The sequence below is a fragment of the Coffea eugenioides genome, chromosome 3 (assembly GCF_003713205.1).
Source record: "Coffea eugenioides isolate CCC68of chromosome 3, Ceug_1.0, whole genome shotgun sequence".
NCBI classification, from domain to species: Eukaryota; Viridiplantae; Streptophyta; class Magnoliopsida; order Gentianales; family Rubiaceae; genus Coffea; species Coffea eugenioides.
Window position 1 is genome coordinate 516,791 of NC_040037.1, and position 27,854 is coordinate 544,644.

Sequence of the window (27,854 nt, forward strand, 5' to 3'; positions counted from 1 at the left end):
CCTTACTCTGTAGAAAAAAATTGCCCAATTTTTACTCCATAATAGTACTGATAATACAGACTACACAATGGAAAGGCACAGAGGAGGAAGAGGAAGAGGAAGAGGGGAAGACCGGTATGGCCGCAGCCCGGACAGTCACCATCACTTTAATAGCACTAGGTATTCTAGGGGGCCCCCATATTCTTCCCGCCCATCCTCCTATAGTTCCGATAACCACAACCGCCAGTATTCGCACCACCACCGCCGTAGCCCTGACGATGATTCCACTAATAATTACCGCGGTGGAGGTGGTGGAGCTCGTGACTACCATCGTGCTTTCGATAGTCCTCCTAGGTACCACTCTCCCTCTCGCTCCGCAAGTAGTGGTTCAGCCGGCGGGGACCGCGGCCGCGGTGCCGGAGGTGGAGGGTTCGACTACAATTATCCGATGCCTTCCCTTGCTGGGCAGAAACGTGGCTACTCTTATTCTGATAGCCGAGGGTCTCCTCCGGGTAAGCCCCTGTAACTATCCCATTTTGCCATAATCTAAAGTTTCTTCAACCAACCCGGGAGTGGGGGGGAATTCTACTCGTGTGTTTTTAGTTTGTTATTTTCGTGCAAATAAAAAAAAAAGAAAATGATGATGTTAGACTGAATAGAAATTGTGAACAAATTTGTGTGCGATATCAGCGAACTATTAACATTGTGCGGATCGGTACAGTTCGATTATCGGCAATTGAGGCCTTAAATAGGTTGTTTTTTGGAAAAATCAAAGGGTATGGACTCCATACTTGAGCAGAGTAGTAGCCAAAATAACTTGTATTGGAGGATTACTAGTAGAAGTTACCGTCTAAATGAAGAGGGAAACTTAAAGTCGAGCTGGTTTTGATTTTACAATATTTGATGGATGAATTAGCCTGATATGCAGTGATTATTGTCATTGTGATTATTACTCAGTATTTAATGCATCTATGTGTGACTTTTGTGATGCATCTACACGCCATTTCTACATGGACAGAACATGATATACCATATTATACGATTTGGTGTTATGTTTATGCCAATATGACGTTGGTGCACTGGAACCTTTTTTTTTTTTTTTTGAAATTTTCATGCTTATGTTTATCTGCTTGCTATTCTCATGTCTCCTATTTGAGGAAAACATGTAATTTGTTTCAGATCGATTTGATGGAGGCAGTTTTGCCAAACTATTTGTTGGATCTGTTCCAAGGACAGCCACTGAAGAAGATGTAAGTTCAGTTTTCAGCCACCTATATAGGCTGCACAGACTTGTTCAATGCTTGAGGTTTTTGATTTTATCTTATGAAGTTCACATATTTGTTTCGTAATACAATCTGCATGTGATCACTTCTCAAAATATCTATGTCCTAGGTGGTATAACTCAAGACTAATTTTTGTTACTCTAGTGTAAGATATTGATTTCTTCTTTATTACATTTTCTGTTCTCTCTTAATAAAGTTGGATTTGGACAGTATCTAATATTTCATGTTCATGTTGCTCTATTGAACTTTTGGACTATGCACTTGGTCAGTTATAATGTTGATTAAAACAATTGTCCGTATGATATTAGATCCGTCCCTTGTTCGAGGTCCATGGACGCCTTTTAGAGGTTGCTTTGATTAGAGACAAGAGAACTGGACAACAACAAGGTATGTGTAGTACCATCTATGTTATAGTTAAAATGATTTTTGTATGAGAATCTCTTTTCAGGTCCTTTGAAGGGCTGAGGGGAGCAACTGTAAGCTTATGATTCATGTCAGTTAGTATTTCCAACAATTATCTGGCTTCGTGGTTTTTCCTTGCTCCCTGTCCTTTGCGTCCGTCCTGTCCATCAAGGCGAAGACAAGAGTAAACATATCATCTGGTTAATTTGTGTACATGCTTAAGAATAGGAAAGATGTCAATTTAGTTTTTACATACTCAGTTGTAGGGAGCCAATATCAAGATGCTTTGTAATGGTTCTCTTGATAATACTCAATTTGGCTTTTGTGATAATGTGGGGGAACTCGGTGTTGTAAAGCAAGCAAGACAGCAGTGTTTGCATTATTGATATTGAACCTGATGTAGAATGCTGAGGTTTTAGGATTTTTTTCATCTTTCTCTGACTTGCAAATCTCTGATCTGAATGAGTTGGATTGTACAAAAGCAGTTTTCTCTTCTTGAAGATTTTTCTGTCTGAGGTTGAGACTTTGAGGTTGAGATGGCCGTTTACGTGTTTTTGAGTGGTTGTATAATTTTTCGTCCTTCCACAAGAGAGTGTTCAACTTATTTGTGAATGTTGCTTTGCCTATGGGTGTATGGTATACCTGAAAGTCGTTGGTGGCAATCAGCTTCATGGTCTCATTGTGATTTTCATGTCTTATTTCTGACATCCAATCATGTAGTCTACGTGTCGGTGTTGGTGCAATGTGGCTTTCTGAAACGTTATTGCTCCATTTTTTGTTGGGATGCATTTAGAACCCGTGCAATGACCTTTTTTTCGGAAATGCAGTAGTCTACTTTGGAGGTCATGTGATTTTTGTGGTGGATATTGAGATTTGATGGGATAAAATTTATTAAGCGAGCAATAATTTGTTCTGGGTTTTGATGTTTGTGAGTTCCTGTTGAAAGACTGAGAGCGTGGCTCATCCCAATCTGGGATACTTCGTCAATTTTGGTGATTGTCTTTTAGTGATGGTGACTTTGTCGTTGAGTTTGTATGGGGTATCAAATCTGGCAAGTATCAGTTTGTCTCAAGGTCACAAGCCTGTAATGACATGCATTTATATCCTTCTTGAAGTCTGGGACTCGTTTATGTGGATTGTTGTTGTATTGGGTGTTTGGGTGCATGATTCCATACTTCAGAATGTTATTTTGGCAGTTGCAGCCATTCTCCCTCCTCTCTTCCTGTGAAGTAGATGATGGATCCTTGATTTTTATTATTTATCTTTTAATATCTCTTTTTGTTCGTTTTGCTCATGTGTTGAAGCTTCAGCATTTAATTAACAGCTGGATGTATGTTTGTTAATATGCATATTCATACAAGACCCAATCGATGTTAGATACTACATTATATGGTTAGGGCAATTGCCTATAATAACCTTTTGTGGAAGTTGATTGTTTGAGATGCCATTTGGTATTGTGAGATGGAATCTTCCAGGAGGAAGGTTCCTAATTGGTTTATTTACAAGTTGTTGTTGCTGGTGGATTTATGTGCATCTTATCATCTTTCGTTCTGGTTATTACATTACAGGAATCAGTAATACATGTATTCATAATTACTTAATGCACTACATGCGTGGTGTTTCCTGCAGAAATTATCTATTGAGTTTGTTTAATATTGTGGATGGATATTGTTCTGGCAGTGTTTTAGCTTCTTTTGGTTGTAAGACAGATGGTTCAGTTCTTTTTAAGTGCCTAACCTGACAATCAGGGAACCATTGCTTCGTCTTGTTACAAACTCAAGTTTCTGACTGATGCTCGTTTGATTTGAATGTTTGGTGATGCATGATTGGGCAGAGTATAAATACGTTCTTTTGTTTCATGCTGTCCTTTGATGGAATGAACAAGAACAAGCATAAACTCAACTATACAGGTCCATTTGTGAAGACGGGATGTGTTAATGATGTTGTTTTGCATGTGTTTCTTTCTCTGTAATGTACGGCTCGCTGACTAAACAGGGTTTACTTATATTTCCACGTTCAGTAGTATGGTGAAGCATTAGCATCTAATTTCTAGAGATCCAGCAGTGTATATCGATAGTATCCTTGTGTACAAGCTCTGATGCGCGGACATAAGTTTTGCTCTATTTTGTGTTTGCTGGGTGGTATTGATGTGGGAAATGCCACTAATCCTTGTACAGGATTTTTGCGGGTGTCCTTTGAACAACTTCACTTACGTTCTATCCATGCGTTTATGGTTTTAACTTCTGTACGCTTGTTGCTTACGTATTCCATCTCATTGTCGAGGATGTAATGCAAGTTTGAGATGTGAGGCTGTAATGCAATTTGCAGTCTAATTTGTGCTACTACCTGATGAGGGTACTTAAGAGTGGTTCTTTTATTATTGTTTGATCTTTCTCATTTGATCTTATTGGTGGATGACCTGACTTTTGTTGTACATATGATCTCAATTCTTCTCTTTCTACAAGCAACGACATTAGAACTTATAAATTTGTATCGTTTAGTAAGGAATTGATCTTTAGGGCATTCAATCCTTCTACATGCTCAAGAGGATCTTTATCAGTTCATTTTTATTTCTCTATGTTTTTTGGATTTGCCGTTTTTCTTGTGGAAATTTGAAATGCTCGTGCCATGCCGAGGAAATGGTCTTTTAATGTCAACATGTTAGGTGATATAATTTTATTCCATGTGTTTCTTGCTTCGAGATTACAATTGGGAGTGCGCAAATGAGTTATATGGTATTAGGCTTAAGAATCTGTTTGGCTACGATCAATCAAGATTGGGAAAATTGATGCTGACATGATTGATCAGGAACCATTGCGAAGATTATTCATGTTGTACAGCAATTCAAGATCAGTTTTAGGCATCATCATAAGTATATATTTCCGCCAAATGTTGCATTATTATTTGCAGTTGTCCAGGATCTGGCCTTGATGTTAGTCAAAGCCAAGATTGAATTTATCTTAGAATTATTTTGGACTTTCTTTTTCAGCTGTGTGGCTAAAAAGAAACAAAAATTCTTTGCACTTTCTTTTCAATTTTAGGGAAATTGTAAGCTTTATTATCTGTTATTTACCTATGAATTTATTTTTGTCATCCAATGCATCATTCCCAGGTCTATTTTTTTTCATATTTCAGTTTTTCTTTTTGCTGCTGCCCTGGTGAGTCATTTTTTGGGCTCTGTTTAAGAACAGGACACAAACTTTTGCTTCTGCAGGATGTTGTTTTATCAAATATTCTACTTCAGAAGAAGCTGATAGAGCCATAAGAGCATTACACAACCAATATACTTTGCCTGGGGTAAAAATTCTTATAATTTCGGTCTCAGTTGCTGGCTTTCTTATTTTGGTTATTTTTTGATTGAGCACTTAATTTCCAGGGAGTCGGCCCCATACAAGTCCGATATGCTGATGGAGAACGGGAGCGTCTTGGTAATCTTAGCAAATTTCTATTCCTTGTTTCTGATATAACTCTTTTGAAAATGCTTAAAACTTCATGAATCTCACTTCTGATTATTACCTTGTAATTCTGCTGAAAGTTTTTCACGAGTTGTCTTGGTCCCTTATGAACTATCTGTTTGAATTAGGTGCAGTTGAGTTCAAGTTATTTGTGGGATCGCTGAACAAGCAAGCTACAGAGAGGGAAGTTGAGGAAGTATGTTCCTCAATTGATCTTAGTTTGTTTGTGCTGTTTGTATGATATATTGTTCCTTCTTTCTCCTAATCTCTTGAAATGTGTGGAAACCTAACTTCTGCTCCTCTTTTCTCTAATTGGTAAATGATAATCAAAATGATGAGCAGGGGGGAATATAGCTAATCTTTTATGAAAGCATGAACTTCTTGAGAACCAGACACTGGGTGTTTGACATATTGGATGCAGACTTGATCTTGACATCCTTGGGCATGTAAAAAAAAAATAGTTTTTTCCTCCTAAATTTTATGCATGATGAGGATATGCTGCAATTATCTTCTTTTATCTTGCTAATCTTGGGTTTAGGAATTGATAATGGCTGTAATATGAAATCTGATTGGAAATTTAACTAGAAACAAGATAATGGAGACATTAGTTCTAGAATATTGCACAATTTTCATTTAATTAACAATAAATGCGTCATACTAACTTTTTGTAGAGCTTGCTAATAATTCAAATATGTTACTTGCTGAAGATCTGTAGTTTCTACGTGCTTGATAATTCTAACATGGTTGTACTTGAGTTTCTCATGCTGTAATGATTAATTTGGTTTATGAGTAATTGCTAGCTTTTTTTCGGTTCAAAATGATTTTGTATATCTTGCACCATGGTCTTGCAAACCTCCTCCCTAGGTATTAAAAATAAAATTTAAAATCTTAATTCCATTGAAATTGGAAAATTTTAACTTAGTCAATTATTTGGTTTGTATTTTTTGGTTACAACCTCTTCTGTGTGACTTGCCCTTTTATTAGGCGTCCTTTTTATCATTTCTGACATGTCATACTGTGTTCCTGTGTCTCCTGTGTTTTTATGGCTGTCTGATAGTAGGAGTAGTTGCTGCTTAGTCCTCACTTTAGCAGGTCAAAATGGAGTTATCTTTTTAACTATGAATTCTCAAAGAAGACCAACGAAGCAGATGCAGTGCTTGCTGCTTTGATGTCATATCAATCAATTTTTATTTTTGTTTTTATTTTTATTGGTTGCATATCCAGTGATCTTGCTATATACTTCACTAAGAAATAATGTTGCAAAATTAACAATATTAAATATCTCACAATGATTTGTCCTTCCAGATTTTCACACCTTATGGTCGTGTTGAAGATGTCTATCTCATGCGTGATGACATGAGGCAGAGTCGTGGTATGTTCCATTAAGTTTGTGTTTGATCAATATTTTCGTATCTAATGTTGCCCTACTGCTGGTATTACAATTTGATTTTTGTAAAGGGCAAGAAAACATGCTTTGCTTCCCCTTAAGTTTGCATCATGGCATCTTAAACACTAAATTTATTGGAAGGTGCCCTCAAAAGTGATTGTTTGTTTTAGCTTTGCATATCCTTCCTTGCCCTTTTTCCATTTTTCTGCCTCCTTTTTCTCTCTTTGACATGAGAGATGTAATAGTAGATGTTTCAAAATGCATCAAAGTGTTGCGAGGATAATAATGAGGATAAAAATTTCACAAATCTTTCATATGTGGACCTCTCCTTCTTGGTCTTCACCTTTTTGCTTTTTAAGTTTTTATTTATATTTACCCTGCATTGATATGCACGAACTGTTTTTGAAGGATGTGGATTTGTCAAGTATTCACATAGAGATATGGCATTGGCAGCCATAAATGCGCTTAACGGAATATACACAATGCGAGTAAGCCTGTTGCTGTTGCCTTGGTGCTCAGTTCTCTGGTGCTGTTTTATGTTCCTATTAATTTACTCAATACTTTCACATTGTAGGGGTGCGATCAGCCATTGACTGTTCGGTTTGCTGATCCCAAGAAGCCTAGACTTGGAGAATCAAGGTTTTCCCTCCAAATCTTTGGAATTATTTCTTTAGTTTTACATCTCTTTCCAGGCTGTGTTAATTAGTGGGTTCTACATACTGTGCTCAGAGCAGATTGCTTATGTATGGACAATGATATTTTGCTTTGGTGTTGGGATTTGTCATTTGTTTTCCAGTTTCAAAATATGGGTGTGACAACAGCTTGTGGCTTTTGGTGGTTTTATTTTCTTTTCCTTTTGACACTATTCAATTAGTTCTGTGACCTTTTGATGATTCTTTTGAGTCATTCATTTACTTTTGCTTCATCACTTGGTTTCCTTTCACAGAGGAGGTGCTGCCGCGTACGGTGGTCCGGGTTTTACTCCTTGCTTCCCAACACCAGGCATTAGGTTTTCATCCTTGTGCTTCCCTTCTACATGTGACTTCTTCATACATTTGTCGAGCTAAAATCTCTCTGTAATGGGCAGACCTCCTACAAATCTTGGTGAACCATTAAATGAACGAATTCCGCCAAATGCTTGGCAGCCTATGAGTCCTCAAAACCTTGGGCCACCTCCTAATGCTGGGATGCATGGTTTCGGAAATCATTTGCTTCCTAGACCTGGTGATATTGCTGCCACTTCAGCTCCTGTAAGCATTTTTACTGCTTAACTTTTCTCTGTTGCAGATAACTTTTTGGCTGTCAAATGTTCAGGCCTATTAATTTGTCTACCCTCCAGAATTTTTCTTTTCATTTAAAGTGTTAACTAGTTTTGGTTGGTCTTAGTTTTTCAATTACCTTTTTCCATATAGATAAATGAAAAAAGATGCTTTTACTGTTTTTCAATTAGGTTTCTCTACCGTCAGCACCTAATATCAGTAGGTCAGTTGGTTTTAGGCTAAAATATTTGTTATTACTATTTCTGTCATCTGGTTTGTTAAATTCATCATATATTTTAGTGACACTTGGGCATTTAAACCTGTCTTTTCTTGCACTAACTGTTTCATCTGTCTTTTTTATTATTACTTTTTTTTTTTTAATTTTTGAGTGTGGAATTGATAATTAAGTGCCAGTTGATGTACAAGTAGATGGTTGTTCTCTTAACTTTTATCATATGAAGAGTATTGTCTTGATTTTGCTGTTTAAAAATTTCCATCCCAACTTTTTGTTGGCACGTCTTAGTTTTCATATCAGTCAATTTAGAGTGAGTTGAATCTCCACGAGACTTTCTTACTCATATATTCATGCATGATTTTTTAGGGTAGCATCCCTAGCAGTGTGAGTGGAAATGCTGACCGTCTGCTTCCCGGATTTGCCGTTTCTTCTACTTCTATGTCACAGTCGGTCTGTACAGATGAACTTTAGCCAATTATGCTTTCTCAGGCTATTCCTTAAATCTGAGTTTCTCATGTTATTTTTAATTTTTCTTAGAATTATAACCAGTCTTTGCCCCAAGCGCCCTCTGTTGGCCCACAAATATCACCACTGCGGAAGCCACTTCAGTCACCACAATACTTGCCACCTTCTCTCCTGCTACAACCATCAAATGCTGCAAGTTTTGTCCAGTCACAGACTTATCATGCATCAGTCCGTCCATTTAGTCAAGCACAGATGCCTCACCCAACTGGTCATACTCCATTGAATCAGGCATTGCCATCAGACCAGTTAACTGGTTTTGGTGGGCCGCTTTCTGTTTCTCAGCCCCAGGTGCCACTGAATGCATCCTCTGCAATAGGACAGGCATCTCGGACTAGTAATTCACAGCAAAATGTTATGTCTGCATTGGCAAACCAACAGCAACTGCCTGCTCCAGCTCAATCGCTTCAACCTCCGAATCAATCACCTTCTCAGTTAGCCCAGATGCTACAACAACAGACCCAAAATCTGCAGGCAAGCTTTCAATCATCACAGCAAGCGTTCTCTCAGCTTCAGCAACAGATGCAAATGATGCAACCCTCAAATCCGGGATTGCAGTCATCTAAACAGCAGGTATCATACTTTTCAGCACAATAGAACATTCTATAGAGGTTTTTGCACTTGGGAAGATTTATTAATAAATGCTATTGTACAACTCCCCAAGAAAAGAGAATAATAACTGAACGATATGAATATGCTTTACCTGCAGTCCTTTTGTTTCCTTGAAATGCGATGTTATGACTTGACTTCCCCTTACCTTGTAAGAATAGCTCAGACTTGGCTACATTAGTTTTACTTAACTAGTTTTCAAATGAAAGCCAATTGAACAGTTCCATGGGGAACATTGGAGTGTATTGATAATGCACTGAGTAAAGTTTTTGGTTATGCAGGCTCTTTGGGCTGGAACTGCACCACAGAAAGTAGTCAATAATTCTGATCAACTAGGAGGTGATGTAGCTGCTGCTGAATCTGCTAACCCAACTGTTCCTGCAACATCCAGGGCCATAGCTGCTGGAAAATGTAATTGGACGGAGCACATTTCTCCTGAGGGATACAAGTATTATTACAACAGCACAACTGGTGAAAGCAAAGTAAATTTCTTACCGTTCTTGTGATTCTTTATTAGGGTTTTGTCCTTTTGTACTGTTTTGAAGTTTCTCTCTGTTGGGCTTGTAGTGGGAAAAACCTGAAGAGTTGACATTGTATGAGCAGCAGCAGCAACAGAAGCTCCCTGTCCAACAGCCTCAGGTGCAACCACACCCTCAAAATCTCTCTGTTCAAAATTTTCCTCAGAGACAATTTCAGGTGCAGAATCAAATTCAGACACAGCAACAATCCCAGATTCATCCTCAGCAAGTGCAACAGTCTTCTCAATCATTTCCGGTCTGTCATTGCAAATTATAATGTATGTCTTCTGGTTTATATTTTATGTTTGTTTCTTGCTAATTCTGTAATTTTTGTACTCCAGTATCACGTTCCTGGAGTTACAGATCATCAGAATGTTCAGGTATATGATACTTTCATGTCCATTACTAATGGCTTTGGAATCAATCATTTTACTGCATCTGAATCGCTATATATTTTATTGACATTTAGATAGATTTTTTTTTTCCTTCTTCCCTGACATTCATGTGGATTTCCTTTCTGTTCCCTTCAATAGGAGAAAGTTGAATAGACCTGAGAGTGCCAATCTAGATTATTTCTTAGCTTTCATTGATTAGTGGATATTGTTTTTCGCAGACTAGTTGAAAAGGTTATAGGTCTGGTCGTCCTTTCGTTTTCCCTTTCCCTTTTTCTTCATTTTTCTACTACAAACATAGATTATCATCTGGAGCTGGAGCTGGGGAGTTAAAACGCCCAGAATTAGGAAGGAAACCTGATAGAGATATAAGCAACTGTAGCTTCAAAGTGCTTTGTAATTGGGCTTTCGCTCTGTTATGTTGTTGTTAGACTAATTCTTAATATTCTGTGATAAGGAGCTTGGCTACATGCAAGTACTGCCTGCAACTGTTTCAAAGTCGATGGACGATCCAGCACATTTCCAGCAGGTGGAATTTGTCTGCTGCTTGGGGATTAATGTTCTTGTCTGTTTTAATACACACAGATTAACTGAGTATTCTGTTATTTTTTGCTTTCAGCGCCATCAGCCTGCTCAGGATTGGATGTGGAAGAGTAAGCCTGCAGGTTGTTTCTCTCTCTCTCATAAATAAAGTGTCCTTTATGCTGGCTTGTGTACCGGAGAGTAATAGCTTTATACTCAGCCTTTTCTTTTTTTTTTTTTTGACGGGGGTTGGGTGGTGGGGGTGGGGGATGTTAATAACTACCCAGCTGATTGAAATTCATTTACTCCTTTTGGCTTTTCGGGTTAACGGATGGTCTTTCCCCTTGCAAATGTGCAAGGAAGTGCTGCTGATTTGGCTGGCCTGTGCATTTCATATGGCTCTGTTTTCTGAGCAATTGCAGTGACATCTGCTGAGGTTCATCAAATTGTCATTAATGCAAAGACCGCCCCATTATTTATTCTGACCAACCTCAGAGACTGCCGTTATATCTATTTTTTTTTTTTTAAATATCTAGATTTTTTGGACGAATTGGAAGAAGGCTGTTGCTAGAGTCTCATAATTTAGATTTCCGTTTGTAGGTGTGGTTGATATGTAGATGACTAGTGTAGCTAACGGTCTTGGCAGTTCCTTATCTGGTTGCATCTTTAGTGTACTCTTTTGCACGGGCAGTTTAATGAAAGGCTAATACTGTTCAGGTATCCAGATTCTACAATACACTAAGTCTGCTTGAAATTCTTCTTTCAGGGCCATAAACCTGAGGTGGTCCGTTGGCTAGAACTTCCCAAGTGTTGTACTAGAAGCAGTTGCCAACAAGGTTAAGGTAAGAGGAGGAAAGAATATGGGCAGACTAAGAGTTTTATACTGGCACTCCATTAATACATGACATCTAATGCTTTGTTGCAGTAGATATTGCTTACTAGCCTGTATAAATCAAATTTTGCAGCTAAGATTTTGATTCTATTTTACAACGAAAGCTTCATTGTTCTAGTGAACAAAGTTTGCAGTTCATGGTTCTTTCTTCACATGTCCATGCTTTTGCGTATTCTTCACTCTTTTTCCAGGGCGGGAATTTCGCATACAAGTCAAACGCTTAGTGTGAGTCATATTTTGCGGATGCAAGTTTAATATAAACATCAACATGCTAAGTTCAATCGGCGTTAATTTGTTTGTGGATTGAAGACAACCAGCCTGGCCAGAATGATAATTTTTTATATGGCTGCAGAGTCGCTTACATAGGGCCATTTACTGATTGAAGTTATTGGGGAGCCTACAATTCCTACGAATTTCACCATTTTCTCCTGTAGCTGGCAGCAAACTGCCCATTCTCAGCATTGATTTCTTGAACTCCTCAAGAAAGGCCAGTGGGTCATCGACATAAGATTCAACAAGTTCTCTAGTTCCTTCATCTCCAGTGACAAGAACTTGGTCAGACGTGAGTAAACCCTCCCCTGAAAGTAGGTTAACGAAGTATTGATTATCGAATACCGAAGGAGTCTTGTAGTCAAGATCTGCTAGAGTTGTGTTGGCATTTGATTGAGTGCATAGCTGTTGCAGCGATTGGATGAAATCCAAGTTAACATTTGGGTCCGCATCTGCATTGCTATTGCCATTTAGCCGAGAGTTAAATGTGAAGCATCGAGCTTTGCCTAATGTGTGGGCACCTGGACAAGCACAAAAATAAGTAACGCCCTCCTTGAATCGAACTGAAAGCAATCGGTTGACTAAATACATTGGAGTAGCCTTGGAGAAGAGGTTTTGGGCATAAGCAGTAAGCAAATTGTTAGACCTAATTGTACTTGTTTTGCTTCAATTGTTAGAGCTAATGGCAGTAAGGGGAGACGAAATCAAATTACCCGAGAGAGTCACCATGTCATCCAATGTAAGCCCAACGTTCTGAAACTTGGCAGCAAGGGTAGCAACATCAGAGTTTGGGCCAGGGATGTTGTTATTGGCGGATTCTTTGCTAGCCGTTAAGCTGTCCTTCCTGCCCATCTGCACATCCCATCCTAAACCACCTGACTGGATAGTCAGAGCCAAAATATGAAAAAATTTCTCAGTACGTGGGTCTAGCATTCCATCCATCATTTTAGTCACCGAATTACTGATAAGGAAAGATGTATTATTGCCAAACTCTTGAAAACTTAAAAGGATGAGTTTGCATCTTAAAGTAAACAGTGATGCGTCATGTTAAAAATTGTTTTTGCTGAATTGGGATGCTTAAATATGCCATACCAGAACTACTGAATCTCTAGCTGCAATGGCCAGAATATCAGCACAAGAGACGGTTTCAGGACAGACAAACTCAAGATCAGTTTTGATAGAATCTATCACTTCAAACCCTCTGAGTGAGTTCAGGTTCGGAGCTGCAGTTTTTTCTCCGACGAAATTTGGCGTGTCATCCAGTAAAACAGATGCATCACATCCCTGTTGAATTTTATGCAACAAAAAGTTAATGTTTATGTGAATGTAATATGGCTAGATTGAGGCTCTAATCAAACTTCACTTGAACCCAAACAAAAAAAAAAAAACACTTGCATTAACAAAGCAGTCGTGGAAATGTAAACGAAGCAAAGAGGCTGCCATCCTGGGGTCATCAGACACTGCCTTTTCAATCCATGCAAAGATGATTGGTTCTGCCTCCGGGCAGCTGCTTTGGTACAAACCAAAGCTTAATGCAACAGTGGCGCCATCGATGCATTCCTCATTGGATGTGGTTGCACTGTTTGCGAATGCTAATGATAGGTTGATTATGAGTAAGTAGAAAGCAAAGCAAAATGCCATCGTTTGAACTTAAATGCTGCAAATTAAAGAAGTTTGCAATTGAAGCAAACATTAAAATGCTGATCTATAAATAGCATTTGCTTGCTGTCAGGAGAATCAACAAGAAATGGTGGTTAAAAGAAGACGTAGTCAAGCCGAGGAAACAGTCAGTTCATAGCAATTTGATGGGAGATTTTACGTGTTTTGCGTTCAACTAAAGCCATGTGCTCTTGGCAGGCCTTTTGGGATTCAGAATCTCTGATTCTCCACTACTAATATTGGAAGCTTACCAACTCAAAATCACACATAAACACACACACACACACAACGTATAACAGCAATTATGTCCCGAGGCAGGTCGTGAAATTGTTTCACAGGTTTTGTGAGAGAGAGGGTAGGTGTAACGCAAGAATAACAGATTAAGAAAATGAACAAAGCTATTTCTTCCTTATACGTCAGTGGGGCCGTATTCTCTGCTTTTTGCTAAATATCAACTCTCAAGTCAGATTGGTTTTTGTGGTTACTTCAACAATTTTGATCTCTTCATAAATACTTTATAAAGCTGGTAACTTGGGAATACGCTTCATCGTTCTAGCTAGTAAAAGATGTCCAAGAATTAATATGCAAAGCCGATTATTTAATATCCTCAACTTGATATGACCTCATAATACAACCCCATAACAAAAGAAGTTAACACTGAAAGAGGGGAAAAAGAATAGTGAGATATCTCATCCATATGTACTTTTGACCAGGTTTCTGCCCCAGTGTTGGCTCACTTAATGTCTGCTGGGCTGGTCAGTGTACTAAGGAAAAATGGAAGTACTTGTGGTTCAAATTCACTATTGCGGGCCTTCACTGATCAACATAGTAAAGGAATTACAAAGGTCTGGTTTAATGGTTTTGCATCGCCTGGAATTTCAGATATTAATGAAATGCTAAAGCCTTGATGAATTAATGCATGCAGGGTAAGTCGAGATTTAACTAGAAGTCTTTTTGTATGATCTGAGAGTGATTAAGATGGTCCGGGGGTAAACTATATTACTACCCAGGAATACGTTTTTGCTTATTTTGTCACCTATAAATAGCAAAAGTAAAAGCTATGGTAATTTTACACATACCTTGATTCAATTGTGAGGCCCTAGCAGGTACAAGCTCGCTTCCAAATTTTAAGTTCCGGCAACGTTCAATATAAATACTGTAATATCTGAACATGTTTACTAATTGAAGAATTAGGCTTGTAATGAAGCAGAAAGCAGGTTGAAGCATGCGAGGGAGCAAAACATGTTGTCATGCTCCCCAAGTTCATTGTCTGCAAGGCATAACGCATGTAGGGTTATAAAGAACCCCAGTCCAAATCAATAATACTTTGGTATACAAGTGAGCCAAGCTTCAATGTGTTTGAGAATATCATATCCATCCATGATCGTACCCTATTTTCCTGACAAAAACAATCATTGTGGTTCATGTTCTGCTTTTCCGTTATCAAAAGATGACAAATTATAGTAATTTTCTATTCTATTTTCCCAAGAAAAACAAGAAATGCATTTGCGCATCTACTCATGCAGAATTCATCAAGGCAAGAGATTATTGCTCTTATTAGTCTCGAGACATCGAGCGATTTTATCTTGTGGAAGAAAAGGAGGAATTTGTGAGTTCAATCCATGCAAAAGGACAATGAAGCTTTGTTGTGTAGATATATTGAATAGCTTCTTCTGCGATTTAGAGGTTGCAAATTTGAGTCACCAAGAGAAAAGTGGAGTACCATTAATGTTTCTATCATGGACAAAAAAGAAAAATAAAGGGAATTAATTGTTAAAATGGTAGATTTATTTACGAAGTATGGTAAACGTTCCACATCAAAACCCTGGACGACAGGCAAATTCTGCCCCCCACCCTTTTTATTTAATTTCTCTCTCTTGTTTTTTGTTCAAAAAAAAAAAAAAAAAAAAAAAAATTTCCAATGATTGTCAAACTAGGTTCATGCATGGGAGTTAATTAGGGATTGTTTTTGTAAGAATAAGTGCTAAAAACAATAGTTTTATGTTGTCTGCGTCTAAACCTCCATTAATACCGGCGGGGAAGTATAGGTTAAATCATCCCTCAAAAAATGAAACCTCTGCATGTTACCAGCTGCAAAAATGCAGTGTCCCACTAATTTTGGCTTTAGAAGCAGGGAGTATGCATGGCAGGAAATGATAGATGGAAATTTGTTTTTTTGTTATCTTCTCGCCAACCTTTTTTGTTTTCGTTTTTGGTAAGTGACCCTAGAGTATCTACTTTTGACTAATTCGCAGCAAAAAAGTCATGAAAATTTGCTTTGTTTACAAGTTTCTCTCTCTCTCTCTCTCTCTCTGATGTATTCTATTTATCCGGGATGAACCAAAAAATAAAGAAAAAAATTAACAGGAAATTCCCACCAAGGCTTAAGAAAAAAAAAAGGGGGTGATTGGAATCAATAATTTCCAGCTATCGTGAATACTTTTATTCAGTGGTGGCAGCAGAGAATATTTGCATACATGCAATATTCACATCCATGTACAGTAAAAGGGAGAAATTTTCTGCATTCTGATTCCTTTTGCATAATTGTTTCCAGCTCAAAACTTGCAAGCTAATAATGGGCTGGTCTAACTAGATTGATGTTGCATTACTTTTCTATTTTCAATTTTTGAAACTACTTTTTTGGGAGATCGGAAACTGATCATTCATGTGATGAGCTGAGTCGATAACCTACTAATCTTAAGAACGTAGGGATCACCAAAAATGTCTGTGTACTGAATCCTTTTTAAGTATTCCAAGACTATCAACATCCTTTTTTGATTGTTCAGTGACTAATAGTAGTAGTATTTGGAGTTATTTCAAATTTAAATGTGCTGTCCAATGGCCTCAAACCAATTGGAACAATTTGATTGATTGGGTTGGAATTCACCTGAAAGGCAAATCTTTTGCTAAAACCCAAGCAAGAGTTTTGTTAGCAGCTGCAGTTTATTGCATTTGGAAAGAAAGGAATGCAACACAATTCAGTAATGAATGTAGGGATACAAAAGTGATTAAAAAATAGATATTTGAGATAGTCAGATGCAGATTGTCCTGTTTCAAAAAAGTTAAGAAGACGGATACACTAATAGATAGTTGCAAAGGATCTGATTGTTACCAAAGAACATTTGTTCAATTTGAAATTTTAGTGTTAGTTGCTGTTACTTCTTTTGTAAAGTACGTATTTCAGATTGTTGTGAGATTAATTAGTATCGGATGTAAGTTAGAGTTCTTGATCATTTGAGACATATCTTGTACGTTATTTTGGTTCTTGAGTATTAATAAATTCTTACTTGCCCAAAAAAATCGATATCACTTGGAGAATTACGTACACCTGTTAGATGATTTCGAATAAACTAAATTTGTCGTACACCTGATCATGGTAAATTTCGTAATAGAGTTAATTGGTGCATTTTACTTTCTCGCATGAGGCTAATATATATTAGCGCATTCAAGATTTTTAAAACAAGGAAATGCTTCTTCATCTTTACAACTATGAGTGAGAGTGTGAGTTCGAATAGAAACTATTAACTGGTAAACATTACTACATGCGGAAGTTGTCTGGATGCCCTTTCAAGTTAAAAGAATTTTATTGAATGATAAGCATATTAGTAGGACGCATTTCCTGGAAATTAGAATTTAGAAGCACTTAATTAGCTGTCTAAATTTTATAGGGATGATGTGTATATATATAAAACTTGACAAGATAGGGCAGGCAAATATATAGCGACAAAACTTTGCACTTTACCAGCTCATATGCACGTAAGGAAGAGTGCAAGACAAAGCCACAAGTCCCAGTTTGCGAAGAAATACGTTGGACAAAGGCAAATGAGATAATTTGATGTGTGTATAGTATCAGTAGGAGGGAAATATCGATCTAGGCAAATGAGTAGTAGTGTTTGCTGTATTAATTTGCAGAATTTTAACCGCTTCAAGCATCTACCCTTTGTGGCAACCCTAAACTTAATTTGCAACCCAAAACTGTATGCTCTTATGCATGACATTGACACCACCCGGCCCTCAGAGAATGGGACCTTGTACTAGGTATAGCTATTGTCCCTTTACGTCTCTAGTTGCATATGCACGTAGAACATGGCAGATCTTTTGTCTAAAGTTGAAGAGATGGGAAAAAGATTAGAATTTGCTGAGTTGCATCTTCCTTTCATCTTAGCGTCGTCTGTACAAAACCTTGGCAATAAATCATGCATGGCTGGAACCGGAAGTACAAGTGTATTCAATTGAACTTGACGTCCTAACCACGAGACAATGTCATGTGGGAAAAGACCCTCCAACTCTAATTGGTATGCATGATGATGAGGATGGTGTTGGAAAAAAGAAGAAGAATGTTTAAAGCTACTACTATATCTCGAACAAAATCTCGCAGCCATCCCCCTCTCAACCGACAAGTACATTCGACTACCTTCCTTCCTAGTATATTCACGATATCATTAATGATCAAAGCTCCATGAGAATACACCTTCAAGCGGTAGAGAAAGGCATGATTAATTAATTAGAACCACAGATATTTAGCATCCACTTCTGACGTAATTTTGGTAGAGCAGTAGTACACGTTTAAATTAAACTCTAGTGATCAGGAGAGGATGGACCTAGCTTGGTGTGTAGCTACCATTTTTATAATGGAAGGCATTAAGGCATTGCCACTGGTCTGGGTTCTTGCGCCATGAGGTGCAAGGCCAAGAGTTCACAACCCTAGTAATTCACCTTCCTGTCTAAAAAAAAAGAAAAGAAAAAGGGGTTTTAGGAAATGGGAACTTGTTTTGCTGACCAGCTCGGTCTAGCTAGCTAATTAATAAGATATATGGCCTTAAGGGTCGTGCCCCAGTGAAGATAACTCGAGCGAAAAATAGGAAAAATCTCCAAAATGTTTGGATGCACTCGTGAAAAAGTGGATTGGCCAAATGGCACGATATCACAATACGGGGAAAGAAGGCCAAAAGAAAAAATAAAATTGAAAAACCTGTGATGCTGATAAAGTTGCATGTTTCCCCTGCATAAGAAGCTCAATAAATTGACATCAAAATCCTCAAAGAGATCAACCAATATTTAAGCACCACTTCAATGCTTTTCCTTCATTCCCTGACTAATGAATGCGAAAAACAACTTCCAATGTTCGTTCTTGCCTCAGTTTCCGCAATCTGGTCCTAACTCCCAAATTGCCCGTGAAGAGAAAATCATAAGGCCGCGGACAAGCTGATCGTTTGATCAAATGATCCAACGAACCCTAACCCTAGCTACTATTCTTGACACGCATATATATATATATATATAATGCAGATTACGAGAATTTCGCATGCATGCATTTAAAGAACTGGAATGAAAACTAGAAAATATATGATCAGCGAAACAAAGCAGAAAAAACAAACCCATTTGCAAAGGTCTAAAATCTCCATAGTTTGAAAAAAGGTCGAAACTAAGTACAACAATGTCGAAGAAAAAAGCTAAAATCATCTAGTCATTTTACATGAGAGTCTACGAGGCACTAAAAGTTTAAGCAGGCTTCATTCACATGAACCTAATGATAACTCCCAAAATCATTAGTCAGTAACTAAAACGACTAAGCACTAGATGCTAAGTTGCTAACATACCCCATTGATTGGATCCATATGTAACAGGTAATCAGGGCTTCTACTCCTTTTTGGGCTCCTTGATCAGCATTTCGGACGGCACAATATCCTCAAGAAGGCCATTATCCACAAACGATGATGGAGGAGGAGGGCAATAGCTGCTCTCTTGAACTATCATATGAGCAAATGACGAACTATGGGTGTTAAAATTCAGGGATGCTGGAGCTGTTGGAACACGGAAAAAGGGTAGTTGCTGCAGCTGCTGTTGTTGAAATTGTTGTGGTTGTTGATGATGATACTGCGACATTGGTGGTGGGAAAAAAGAGGAAGGACCTGGCCCTGAACCTGAACCTGCACCTCCAAAACCAGCACCAATGGTGACAGCTTCTCCAGCACCACCACCACCATTACTACTGCCAACACCACTTGGGCCACAAATGAAACTGGCGGAGCTTTCCGCCACAAGGCCAAGGCTGCCGCGAGAAGTTAGTGGTGTAGGATGCATGTGAGTACCTTCGTAGGTGGTAACCACAGTGGTTGGGTCACCAGATGATCTTTCCACCCTCTTTTTCACACCACATGATGGGCTGGTGCAACGATAATAGCTCCTGTAGTATATATTCCAGCATTTGCATGAGCAAAAGTCAATTAAATTGTTTATAAATAGCCACAGATCAAGATTAGTATGGAAAATGATCAAAAGAAATAAATAAGGAGATTGACCAGTGTGAAACGTAGAGTATTTCCCAGCGTGTGAATGTGTGGGCGAACATTAGCAGTAAGAAATGTAAAGTGGTACCTGGGAAATGGGCTGTTTTTCACAGCTTTTTGGCCATACTTCCTCCATCTGTATCCATCATCCAAGTGATCAACCTCACTCTTAGTCATGAACGCAAATCTCGGTTCCTTTTGCCCCTTTTGGTTTTTCTTTTTGGGCTTCAAGCTAATCCCGGAAAAAGGAAGGGGGGAAAATATCACCTTTTGATGATTAAAAAAGAAATTGTAGGAAAAGCAGCACCTAAAAATAAAAATCCACAAATATCAAAAAAGAATTTGCACATATTCTAACAGTAATTCAATGTAATTAGATCATGCATAACAGAAGCTCCCTCCCCTCAATCCTCGTCACTTCCCCGCACCCCCCCCCCCCACCCCAACCCATCCCGGGGGCAATCAACAAGACGTATCTCCTTTGCGGGTTCTGTTCAAATCAATCATTACTTTCATTCGTCACAGGATATCAAAATTCCAAACTGATATGATACCATTTACCACACCACACTGAAATCTGAAAAGGAGAAGGAAAAAAAAAAGAAAATAAGATGTGCTACAAAAACAGTACAAGTACTAAAAAGTACTGCTACTAGAGTAAAATATTTTTGATACGAGGAAAATGAAAAAAAAAAAAAGCAAGAAAGGAGAAAAAAAATAAAAAGCTTTACTGTTTCTTAGTCTTGTCTTGATCCCGATCTTCTTGTTCACCCTCCACCGGTGTCTTGTTCTGTTGTTGATCATCATTCTGAGCATCACTAGATGAAGTAGAGACGGAAGGCGAATTCGGGGTGGCCGGGGTGGTGGCCACGTCAGATGACTCCGGAGGAGCATTATTATTATTAATATGGTTGGATGGCGGAGGTGGGGGCGGCAGAGGGGACTGGGGCTGAAGCAGGGGCTGGGAAAGGGGGGGAGATTGAAACTTCATGGGAGGTAGCTGCTGAAATACCATCTCATATATGGAAGGGCATGGATAGTCCGGGACTGTTAGCATGTCTATAAATCCAAAAGACTCCATCTTCACCATATCATGATCATGTGGATGAGCAGCTCCACCACCTCCACCTCCATATGATGGTGGTGGTGATGATGCCATTGGTGCTGAACCTATTGGGATGTCATAAATGTTTGGTATGGCGGCCAATGTGGCCGGAATCGGAATCTGATCTGAAAATGTTAAATTCGACATGGGATTTTCGGGTTTTATATTTTTCTCTAACCTTTTATCCTTCTCCATAAAATTCGTCAATATGGCTAGCTAGCATAGATGCTTCATCTCATCATCTCCCTAGCTAAGAGAGAAAATAAGAAAAGCAGAACGAGAGAGAGAGAGAGAGAGAGCTAGGGTGGGGTGGTCGTGGTTGGCTTTATATATATGAACTAGTACTACCAGAGCACCAAGTGTGAAGAGAGGGGAGTGGATTCGAGTGGAAGAGGGGATCAGGGAGGGAGGAGTGGTTTTCTGGACAATAAAAGGTTGGCTGTGGGGAGGTAGAGATTCAGTTTATGACCGGGAAATACCGGTGGAGAAGGTGTGTACGGAAAAATAAATGACTTGTGTTTGGCAATTAATAATAAAGGACCGCCCAATGTGATCCGGTTGGCTAGTCCACGCTTTCATACCCACTTGTTGACCGGTAACCGGATGAGTGTGAACTGCCTTCTGGTTACACGTGCCGGAAAAGAATTTGAAAGAAAAATAGAGAGGACAATAAGCTTTGGCATGTGTGCGCGAGTGGGAATTTGATTTTGCCCCCCAAAAAAAAAAAAAAACACTCCGGTTTTCGTTTTCAAGTCCAACGGGAAATGCTTACATTCTTTCTTGGAGGACAAGAATGTCCCTAACGCATTAGTCCATCATTTTGCAAATTCTTTTTTTTTTGAAAAAAAAAAATCAACCCTAGCAATCTATCATTTTGCTCAATTATCTTGAAATTAATCAGAGAGTGGCCGACTAGGAAAATAATCATGCGATAGGTAAATATGGTAGTGTATTTTATAGAGATGAAAAGCGCATTATTAACAATAGAGATGAAAAACGCATTATTTGAATTGAGATATTATTGTGTGTTTGGATTGAGATAATTTGAAACAAAATAATTTACTTCATAAATTTTAATTATTTTTTTATCTTTTCAATCACCTTTTTATTTCACATACATCACATCATAAAAAGTAGTACAGTAATTATCTCAAATAAATCATCTAAATAAACTCTTATCCAAACACGTGTGATTAAGATGTAGTATTTGAGTTTTTTTTAGGAGAGCATAGGATTGGTTGTATATTTACATCTTCATAATCAATTCAAACTATTTTGAGTTCTAGAATTATTTGGATTTCGTCACTGTAGAAGAGTGTAGACATACGTCTTCCTTGTAAACCGTTTCGTTTTACCAAGTAAAACAGCATAAACAAAATACTCCATAAGAATACGTCCATTAGTAGTTGGGTTGGGTGTCAAAAAAATTTTTAAAATTTTTTTTTTTTTGGTGGGTTTACTTTATCGTGACCTGTACTTGAAAGAGGTACGTACTGCTCTGTTTGGATTGTAAATTATTTGAGATATTTTTACTGTAGCACTTTTTGTGATGTGATTTATGTGAGATAAAAAGGTAATTGAAAATATAAAAAGGTGTGTTGGAAATTGTAATGATGACGTAAGCAAATAAATTTTGGCTAATAATTCTCTATCCAAACAAACCAGTAGTTCACCATCATTTTTTAGTAATGCTTCCAAAGTACGTGCTTACCAGTTTAAGTTCATAGCTCCGACGGATAGGTCTAGGCCCCTCACGCCTTTTTATAGCTATGATGGTTGTATGGTCTCCACCATGATTGAGATATAAAAGGGTACTTATTTTGATGATAATTTGGTATAACTAGAATGATGTTTTGTGTTATTTTGGTGGACTTCAAACACTAGCAGAAGGGACCCCAACTCGACAGCTCCAAGCCTCCAGGTTTTGAAATTTTTCGCACCACGAAAGCTACTTGTTATCGTCCAAATTAGGAATTGTCTATGCCCGAAAGAACAAGGTGCCTGATTTTAAGTGCATTCCAAATTTTTATAAAAGGGGCCATTTTGGTAACTTAACATTCTCTTTTTTTTTTTTTTTTACGTTGAGATTGAAATGAAATTTATTATAAGATTAAAAAAGGCGCGTTTATTTAGATTGTTTAGAAAGTCATTTTTTAAAAAAAAAATTTTACATTGTCCGTAAATATATTTTTTAATCATCTTTTTATTGAATAATATATATCAAATCGCCATTACATTACAGTATATTTTTCTATAAAAGCTTCAAAAAATAGCAATTCAAATCGGACTTCTGTTTTGGGAGGGAGGGAAGTAGAGAAAAGAAAAAGAGAAAAAGAAGAAGAAGAAGTTGTTGGTTAAAAATGGAAATAGCCGCAAGGAAAAGAGAACTTGGATGTGTGGGAGGAGTGTAAAAGAAGGATTCACACGTGTGGTCCAAAGCCCTGACAAGTGTCCTTCATGCTGACCTGATTACCGCGTCACCTTCTCAACGTTAGCTTCCTCCTTCCCCGACAAGCCCACACCGTCCACAGTCAAAAATAAATAAATAACCCAAAGCCTCATTCGCCATTTTTACTATTTAACTCCCACAAATTTATATACAGTACATTTTTAAAAAAGATGAAAAATTAAATTGGGCTTAAATCTGGATGTCTTTCTTCAGTTCAGTAGTAGAGTTAACTGGTGCAGCGAGGAAAAAAAAAAAAAATATATATATATATATATATATAGCTCTTTTTTAGGTTTATTTTTTTTTAAAGCTGATACGGGCTGGAAATAGATTATATAGTAGATGGTTGTTTCTTGCTTCTAGCATCTGTTGAGTCTTGAATCTCGATGATGCCTTTGACCTAATTCAAACTAGTATGAATCAAGCTAATCGATCACGAACTTCCATGTAACGTATGCCGCCCCAACATCGACTACTTGCGTAATCAGTGACCATTTTCGCTGTTTACATCAATTCAAAGAAAGAAAGAAAGGGGGCAAAAATAAAAAATTTTATTTATTTTTCCAGTCAGCGTTCTTGAACAATTTATTTATAAATTTCTTCTCCACAACATCCATTTCGATTACTGAAAACTGGTCTCATTCTGACTTTTTTTTTTTGATGTTGAATTAACTAATTTCAACCACGTTCCTACTTTTTGTAATTGATTTTTCATGTGCATTATAATCTAAACGAAAACGAGACGAAATGTTAATCAACTTCAACAATTTGTGGGTGCTTCCGCCATTTTCTTGTTCAATTCATTTGATATTCCTGCATGTTAGGCAACGCCTGATTTATTAATAATATTACGTATTTAAAACATCCGCGCTTCTCACTTGCGTTCTTTATTTATTTATTTTTAACATTTGCTCAAATGAATATGCCTGCACTGGGTGAACTTTTTTTGTGTTTTTTTTTTTTTTTTACAGTATGATTTTGTGGTTATGCCTTTTAAGTGTGAAATTGGTTGGTAATATTTACGAGAATAGGCGCAATGGATGAAAACATATAGATTTGTGCGTTCAATTATCAATATTGTTCCCATCCTAACATAATAACATGGCTCTCAAATGAATACTGCAATACTCTCTGTTTGGATTGTAAATTATTTGAGATATTTTTACTGTAACACTTTTTGTGATGTGATGTATGTGAGATAAAAAGGTAATTGGAAAGATAAAAAGGTGTGTTGAAAATTGTAATGATGATGTAAGCAAATAAATTTCGACAAATAATCCTCTATCCAAACAAACCTGTACAGTACTGGTCACTTCAAAAGCGTAAAAACTCATCCAGCAGAGTAAAAAAAAAAAACAGAAAAGAGCTAGCTCAAATTAGTCCCCCTACTGAAAACAGAAAAGTGATGGTTCTGTCCCCATCGGTCTCCATAGGCTCAGTTGAGTCTCTCCCTAGATAGAGTAGGAGTAGGAATAGGGATGACAATTGACCAAAAAAAAAAAAAATTATTCCCCTACTCGTACTCCTTCATCAATTCAAACCAACTCAAAAAAAAAAAAAAATTTCTAGGCACAGTTGGCATTTCGATTTGGACAATCTTTTTTTTTTTTTTGGGGTGGCGACATAATTAATCAGTTAATTTATTAATTGTATAGCCACGATGCTCGGCTGTGGTCGCCATATAGCCACCACCACCACCACCACCAAGAATTTGACGCGGGACAGCGTTACTCGAACTGTTAGCCTCGTCTCAGCTGACACGTGTTATTTCTAAATATTTTCCTTTTTAGTGACTCTCTTTGTTCGTCGCGTGTATGTTTAGTTAATGTCGTCAGGCCAAGTTTCATATTTTCTTTTTTGTCAGATATATATATATATATAGTAGTATAATGAATGAATCTAAGAGTCTAGACGCCCCCACATGCAACTTTTAACGCGCTTTTAGTATTCACCTATAATTAATTCTTGCAACATACGCTTCCCCGGTTCATTATTGTAAATGAGAGAGTTTTTGGGGCAGATTCCCGGCTGCCACTTTTATTTATGCGGATAAAATTTAGGTATAAAGAAAGATTTTGAGCAACCAAATATATGGTGTGATTATTGCGCATTTCTTTCTTCCTCGCCCCCACAGTACCCCACAACACTTCCCTCTCTTCCCGGAGGGGAAAAACAAAAACAAAACCAAAAAAAAAAGAAGAATAGAAAATTTCAAGGCAGCTACTTGATGTCCTGTGGGGATCCATAAACGAGGAATATTGCAACTAAATAGGTAATAAATAATGCATATTATTGTACGATGCCTTATCTTTGGTCAACGTGACGTCACTGACTATTCATGCACATGACATGAGATACATCACACGCCTTCTTAAACACTTCTCTCTATTTTTTTTTTTCTTTTGTATACAGATGAGAAATTCATAACGTAAAGAAATTCATTTGTTTTGATGAATAAATATCGTACTTTTATTGCTGTATTGGTTGGCGATGCATGTTTTGTCAGCTGCTATTCAGCCATAATAAATACCACATTTCATTAATGGCCCTGATTGGATGGCTTTTTTTTTTTTTATAAAAAAAATAAAATTTTTCTTGTAAGAAAAGTATATTGTAATAAATTTGATGTATGTGAAATAAAAAAATATATTTATAAAAAACGTAAAAAACTTTTGATATTAAAAATTATAATCCAAACACCACCTTAGTTTATGATAAAGGCATCATCATTAGAGCTGTAATTAGAAGATTCTTAAACTTGCGCCTGCCTTGCTATCTTCGCCTTGCCTCAACATAATTGAAGTTGGGTGTATGCATGTCTGGACACCTACTATGTAGTCAACGTAAGAATGGGTGCAAGTAGACATTTTTAACTTCATTGAAAAATGGTTTATCGGACAATTTGACTGCAGTTTGCTTCCAACTTACGTTTCAGACCAAAAATAAAAATTGCTACCAAAAAGCAATAAAATGTCTATTTTGTCACGACATCCCAGTTCCCAACAGCGCGTGAAAAAGAAAAAGAAAAAGAAAATTTAGCCATTCTAGAGACTTGCACCAGCCAGCCAATTGGCAATTATATACTAATCCATTATCCAAGGCATTTTCTTTTTCCCTACGTACCATGCTAATCAAAAGGATCTGCAAACATGTGATTAGCAGTAACCTTAAAAATTTTAACAAAATAATTAATAATGATTATTACTGGTTACTTTTCGCATAACAGTCGTCGTCGAGAAACTTCAAAGCGAGGATATCTTTTGTTTCAATCCGAAGAGTGTAGGGGTAAATTTTCAAAGCAATTGGTAGGAGTCGGTCAGGATAAAGAAATATTCATATATATTGACAGGCAGAAATAGGCTCCCGTGTGAATGGTCCAGCGGTAGCACCTCCCACCGGTGACCGAGAGGTCCCAAATTCGAATCTCTGCTCTGCTGGATTCCTCCGCGCACATATCGTGCTTGGGTTGGGTTGGAGCGCCTGGCCGGGCCGCAGGGGATTAGTCGGGTCCCGTAAGTATTGACCCGGACACCCCTGTGTAGAAAAAAAAAAAAAAAGACAGGCAGAAATAGGTTAGTAAAGAAAAATTCATATATTCATTGTTCATAGTACGTCAGTTATATTACTGATGATATTATTAATTCTTTCCAGTCAGGAGAACTAAAGCGAATTAAGCTTGGATGCAATAACACGAAACCATGGGCTACATCGAACACCGACTTAAATTGACCGGGGTTCCGGTCTCCGTCGCCTCAGCGGACAATGATGCTTCGGTTAGGATGGAAATATAAATATGAAACGCAGCGGTCAATAGTCAGAGGTTTGAACTGTTGTTTGTTGGCATCTAAAAGCAGCAAGGAATGAATAAACATTTGCTTATTCAACGTTAAAAAAAAAGTTGTAACAATCAAAAGAAGATAATTCCATGTGAGGTGTATCCAATATTCCGAGGTTTGCCAGAACATTTGTCAAAAACAAACAAAACTCTTTTGGATTGCACTGCTTAGAAATATTTTAAGAAGATTGATGATGCATCATCGATCACTTTTTCAGATATATAGAGGAGTGTATGTGAAACAAAAAATGGTTGTTAAAAAAAATACTCCACCATATTCCTTCTCGTTTTCTTCTTCTTCTTCTTCTTCTTCCTCCTCCTCCTGCCACCATATTCTTTTTTGCACCACCATTGTGGGCCATAACGTGTATCGTTTTACCAAAGTCATTTCGATTTGAATAGTTATAGCATGGTGACGGTCCTTGCTTCTCCTTGTACGGTATATATATATATATATATGGCAAGAAAAAACTATGCACATGATCCTACACTTCACATGGAAAAAGCTGTCCTTGCCAAGGCATTTTTAGATAGCAAATTATTCGGCATGTCATGATCACCATCCCCTCCTAGCCATCTTAAGGTATCTATAAATCCTCCAGGTGAGGTAACCTCTTTGAATCAATAATATTAATGACACTCTGCTAGTCTAGTGTTTTATCTCGGATCTCATTCTAATTGCGTTCCTGTTATTCTGTTTTAGAGAGTTCGGCATCTGACCTAATCTTAATTAAGTGCTCAATTGATCTAGCTCGGATCCAAATCTTGGCTCCTTCAAACCCCATGATGCC

The 27,854-nt window shown here is 37.7% G+C and overlaps 3 protein-coding genes across 6 annotated transcripts; 1 reads left to right on the forward strand and 2 right to left on the reverse strand.

Annotated features, from left to right (window-relative positions):
* Window positions 1–11,880, forward strand: LOC113765459 (flowering time control protein FCA). Of its 4 annotated transcripts, XR_003467719.1 has the most exons (21): window positions 1–491; window positions 1,159–1,229; window positions 1,571–1,649; window positions 4,879–4,961; window positions 5,041–5,092; window positions 5,248–5,315; window positions 6,425–6,491; window positions 6,915–6,994; window positions 7,081–7,145; window positions 7,453–7,515; window positions 7,594–7,756; window positions 8,367–8,450; window positions 8,538–9,095; window positions 9,413–9,613; window positions 9,699–9,905; window positions 9,991–10,029; window positions 10,499–10,570; window positions 10,661–10,706; window positions 11,330–11,405; window positions 11,647–11,680; window positions 11,808–11,878. XR_003467719.1 is itself a non-coding variant. In XM_027309648.1 (19 exons), the coding sequence occupies exons 1-19, from the start codon at window positions 68–70 to the stop codon at window positions 11,335–11,337; spliced, it is 2,430 nt and encodes an 809-aa protein (XP_027165449.1). In that variant the 5' UTR covers window positions 1–67; the 3' UTR covers window positions 11,338–11,603. The 4 variants fall into 4 exon arrangements, 2 of the variants coding, with proteins under 2 accessions (XP_027165449.1, XP_027165450.1); XR_003467720.1 differs by lacking the exon at window positions 11,647–11,680 and having other exon boundaries at window positions 11,808–11,880; XM_027309648.1 differs by lacking the exons at window positions 11,647–11,680; window positions 11,808–11,878 and having other exon boundaries at window positions 11,330–11,603.
* LOC113764892 (peroxidase 40) lies at window positions 11,812–13,366 on the reverse strand. Its single transcript, XM_027308933.1, has 4 exons — window positions 13,121–13,366; window positions 12,818–13,009; window positions 12,439–12,604; window positions 11,812–12,246 (listed from the first exon to the last, which is right to left on the reverse strand). The coding sequence occupies exons 1-4, from the start codon at window positions 13,364–13,366 to the stop codon at window positions 11,828–11,830; spliced, it is 1,023 nt and encodes a 340-aa protein (XP_027164734.1). The 3' UTR covers window positions 11,812–11,827.
* Window positions 13,367–18,792: 5,426 nt separating this feature from the next.
* On the reverse strand, window positions 18,793–21,112 carry LOC113766890 (WRKY transcription factor 23-like). Its single transcript, XM_027311055.1, has 3 exons — window positions 20,406–21,112; window positions 19,763–19,906; window positions 18,793–19,571 (listed from the first exon to the last, which is right to left on the reverse strand). The coding sequence occupies exons 1-3, from the start codon at window positions 20,972–20,974 to the stop codon at window positions 19,025–19,027; spliced, it is 1,260 nt and encodes a 419-aa protein (XP_027166856.1). The 5' UTR covers window positions 20,975–21,112; the 3' UTR covers window positions 18,793–19,024.
* Window positions 21,113–27,854: the final 6,742 nt, after the last annotated feature.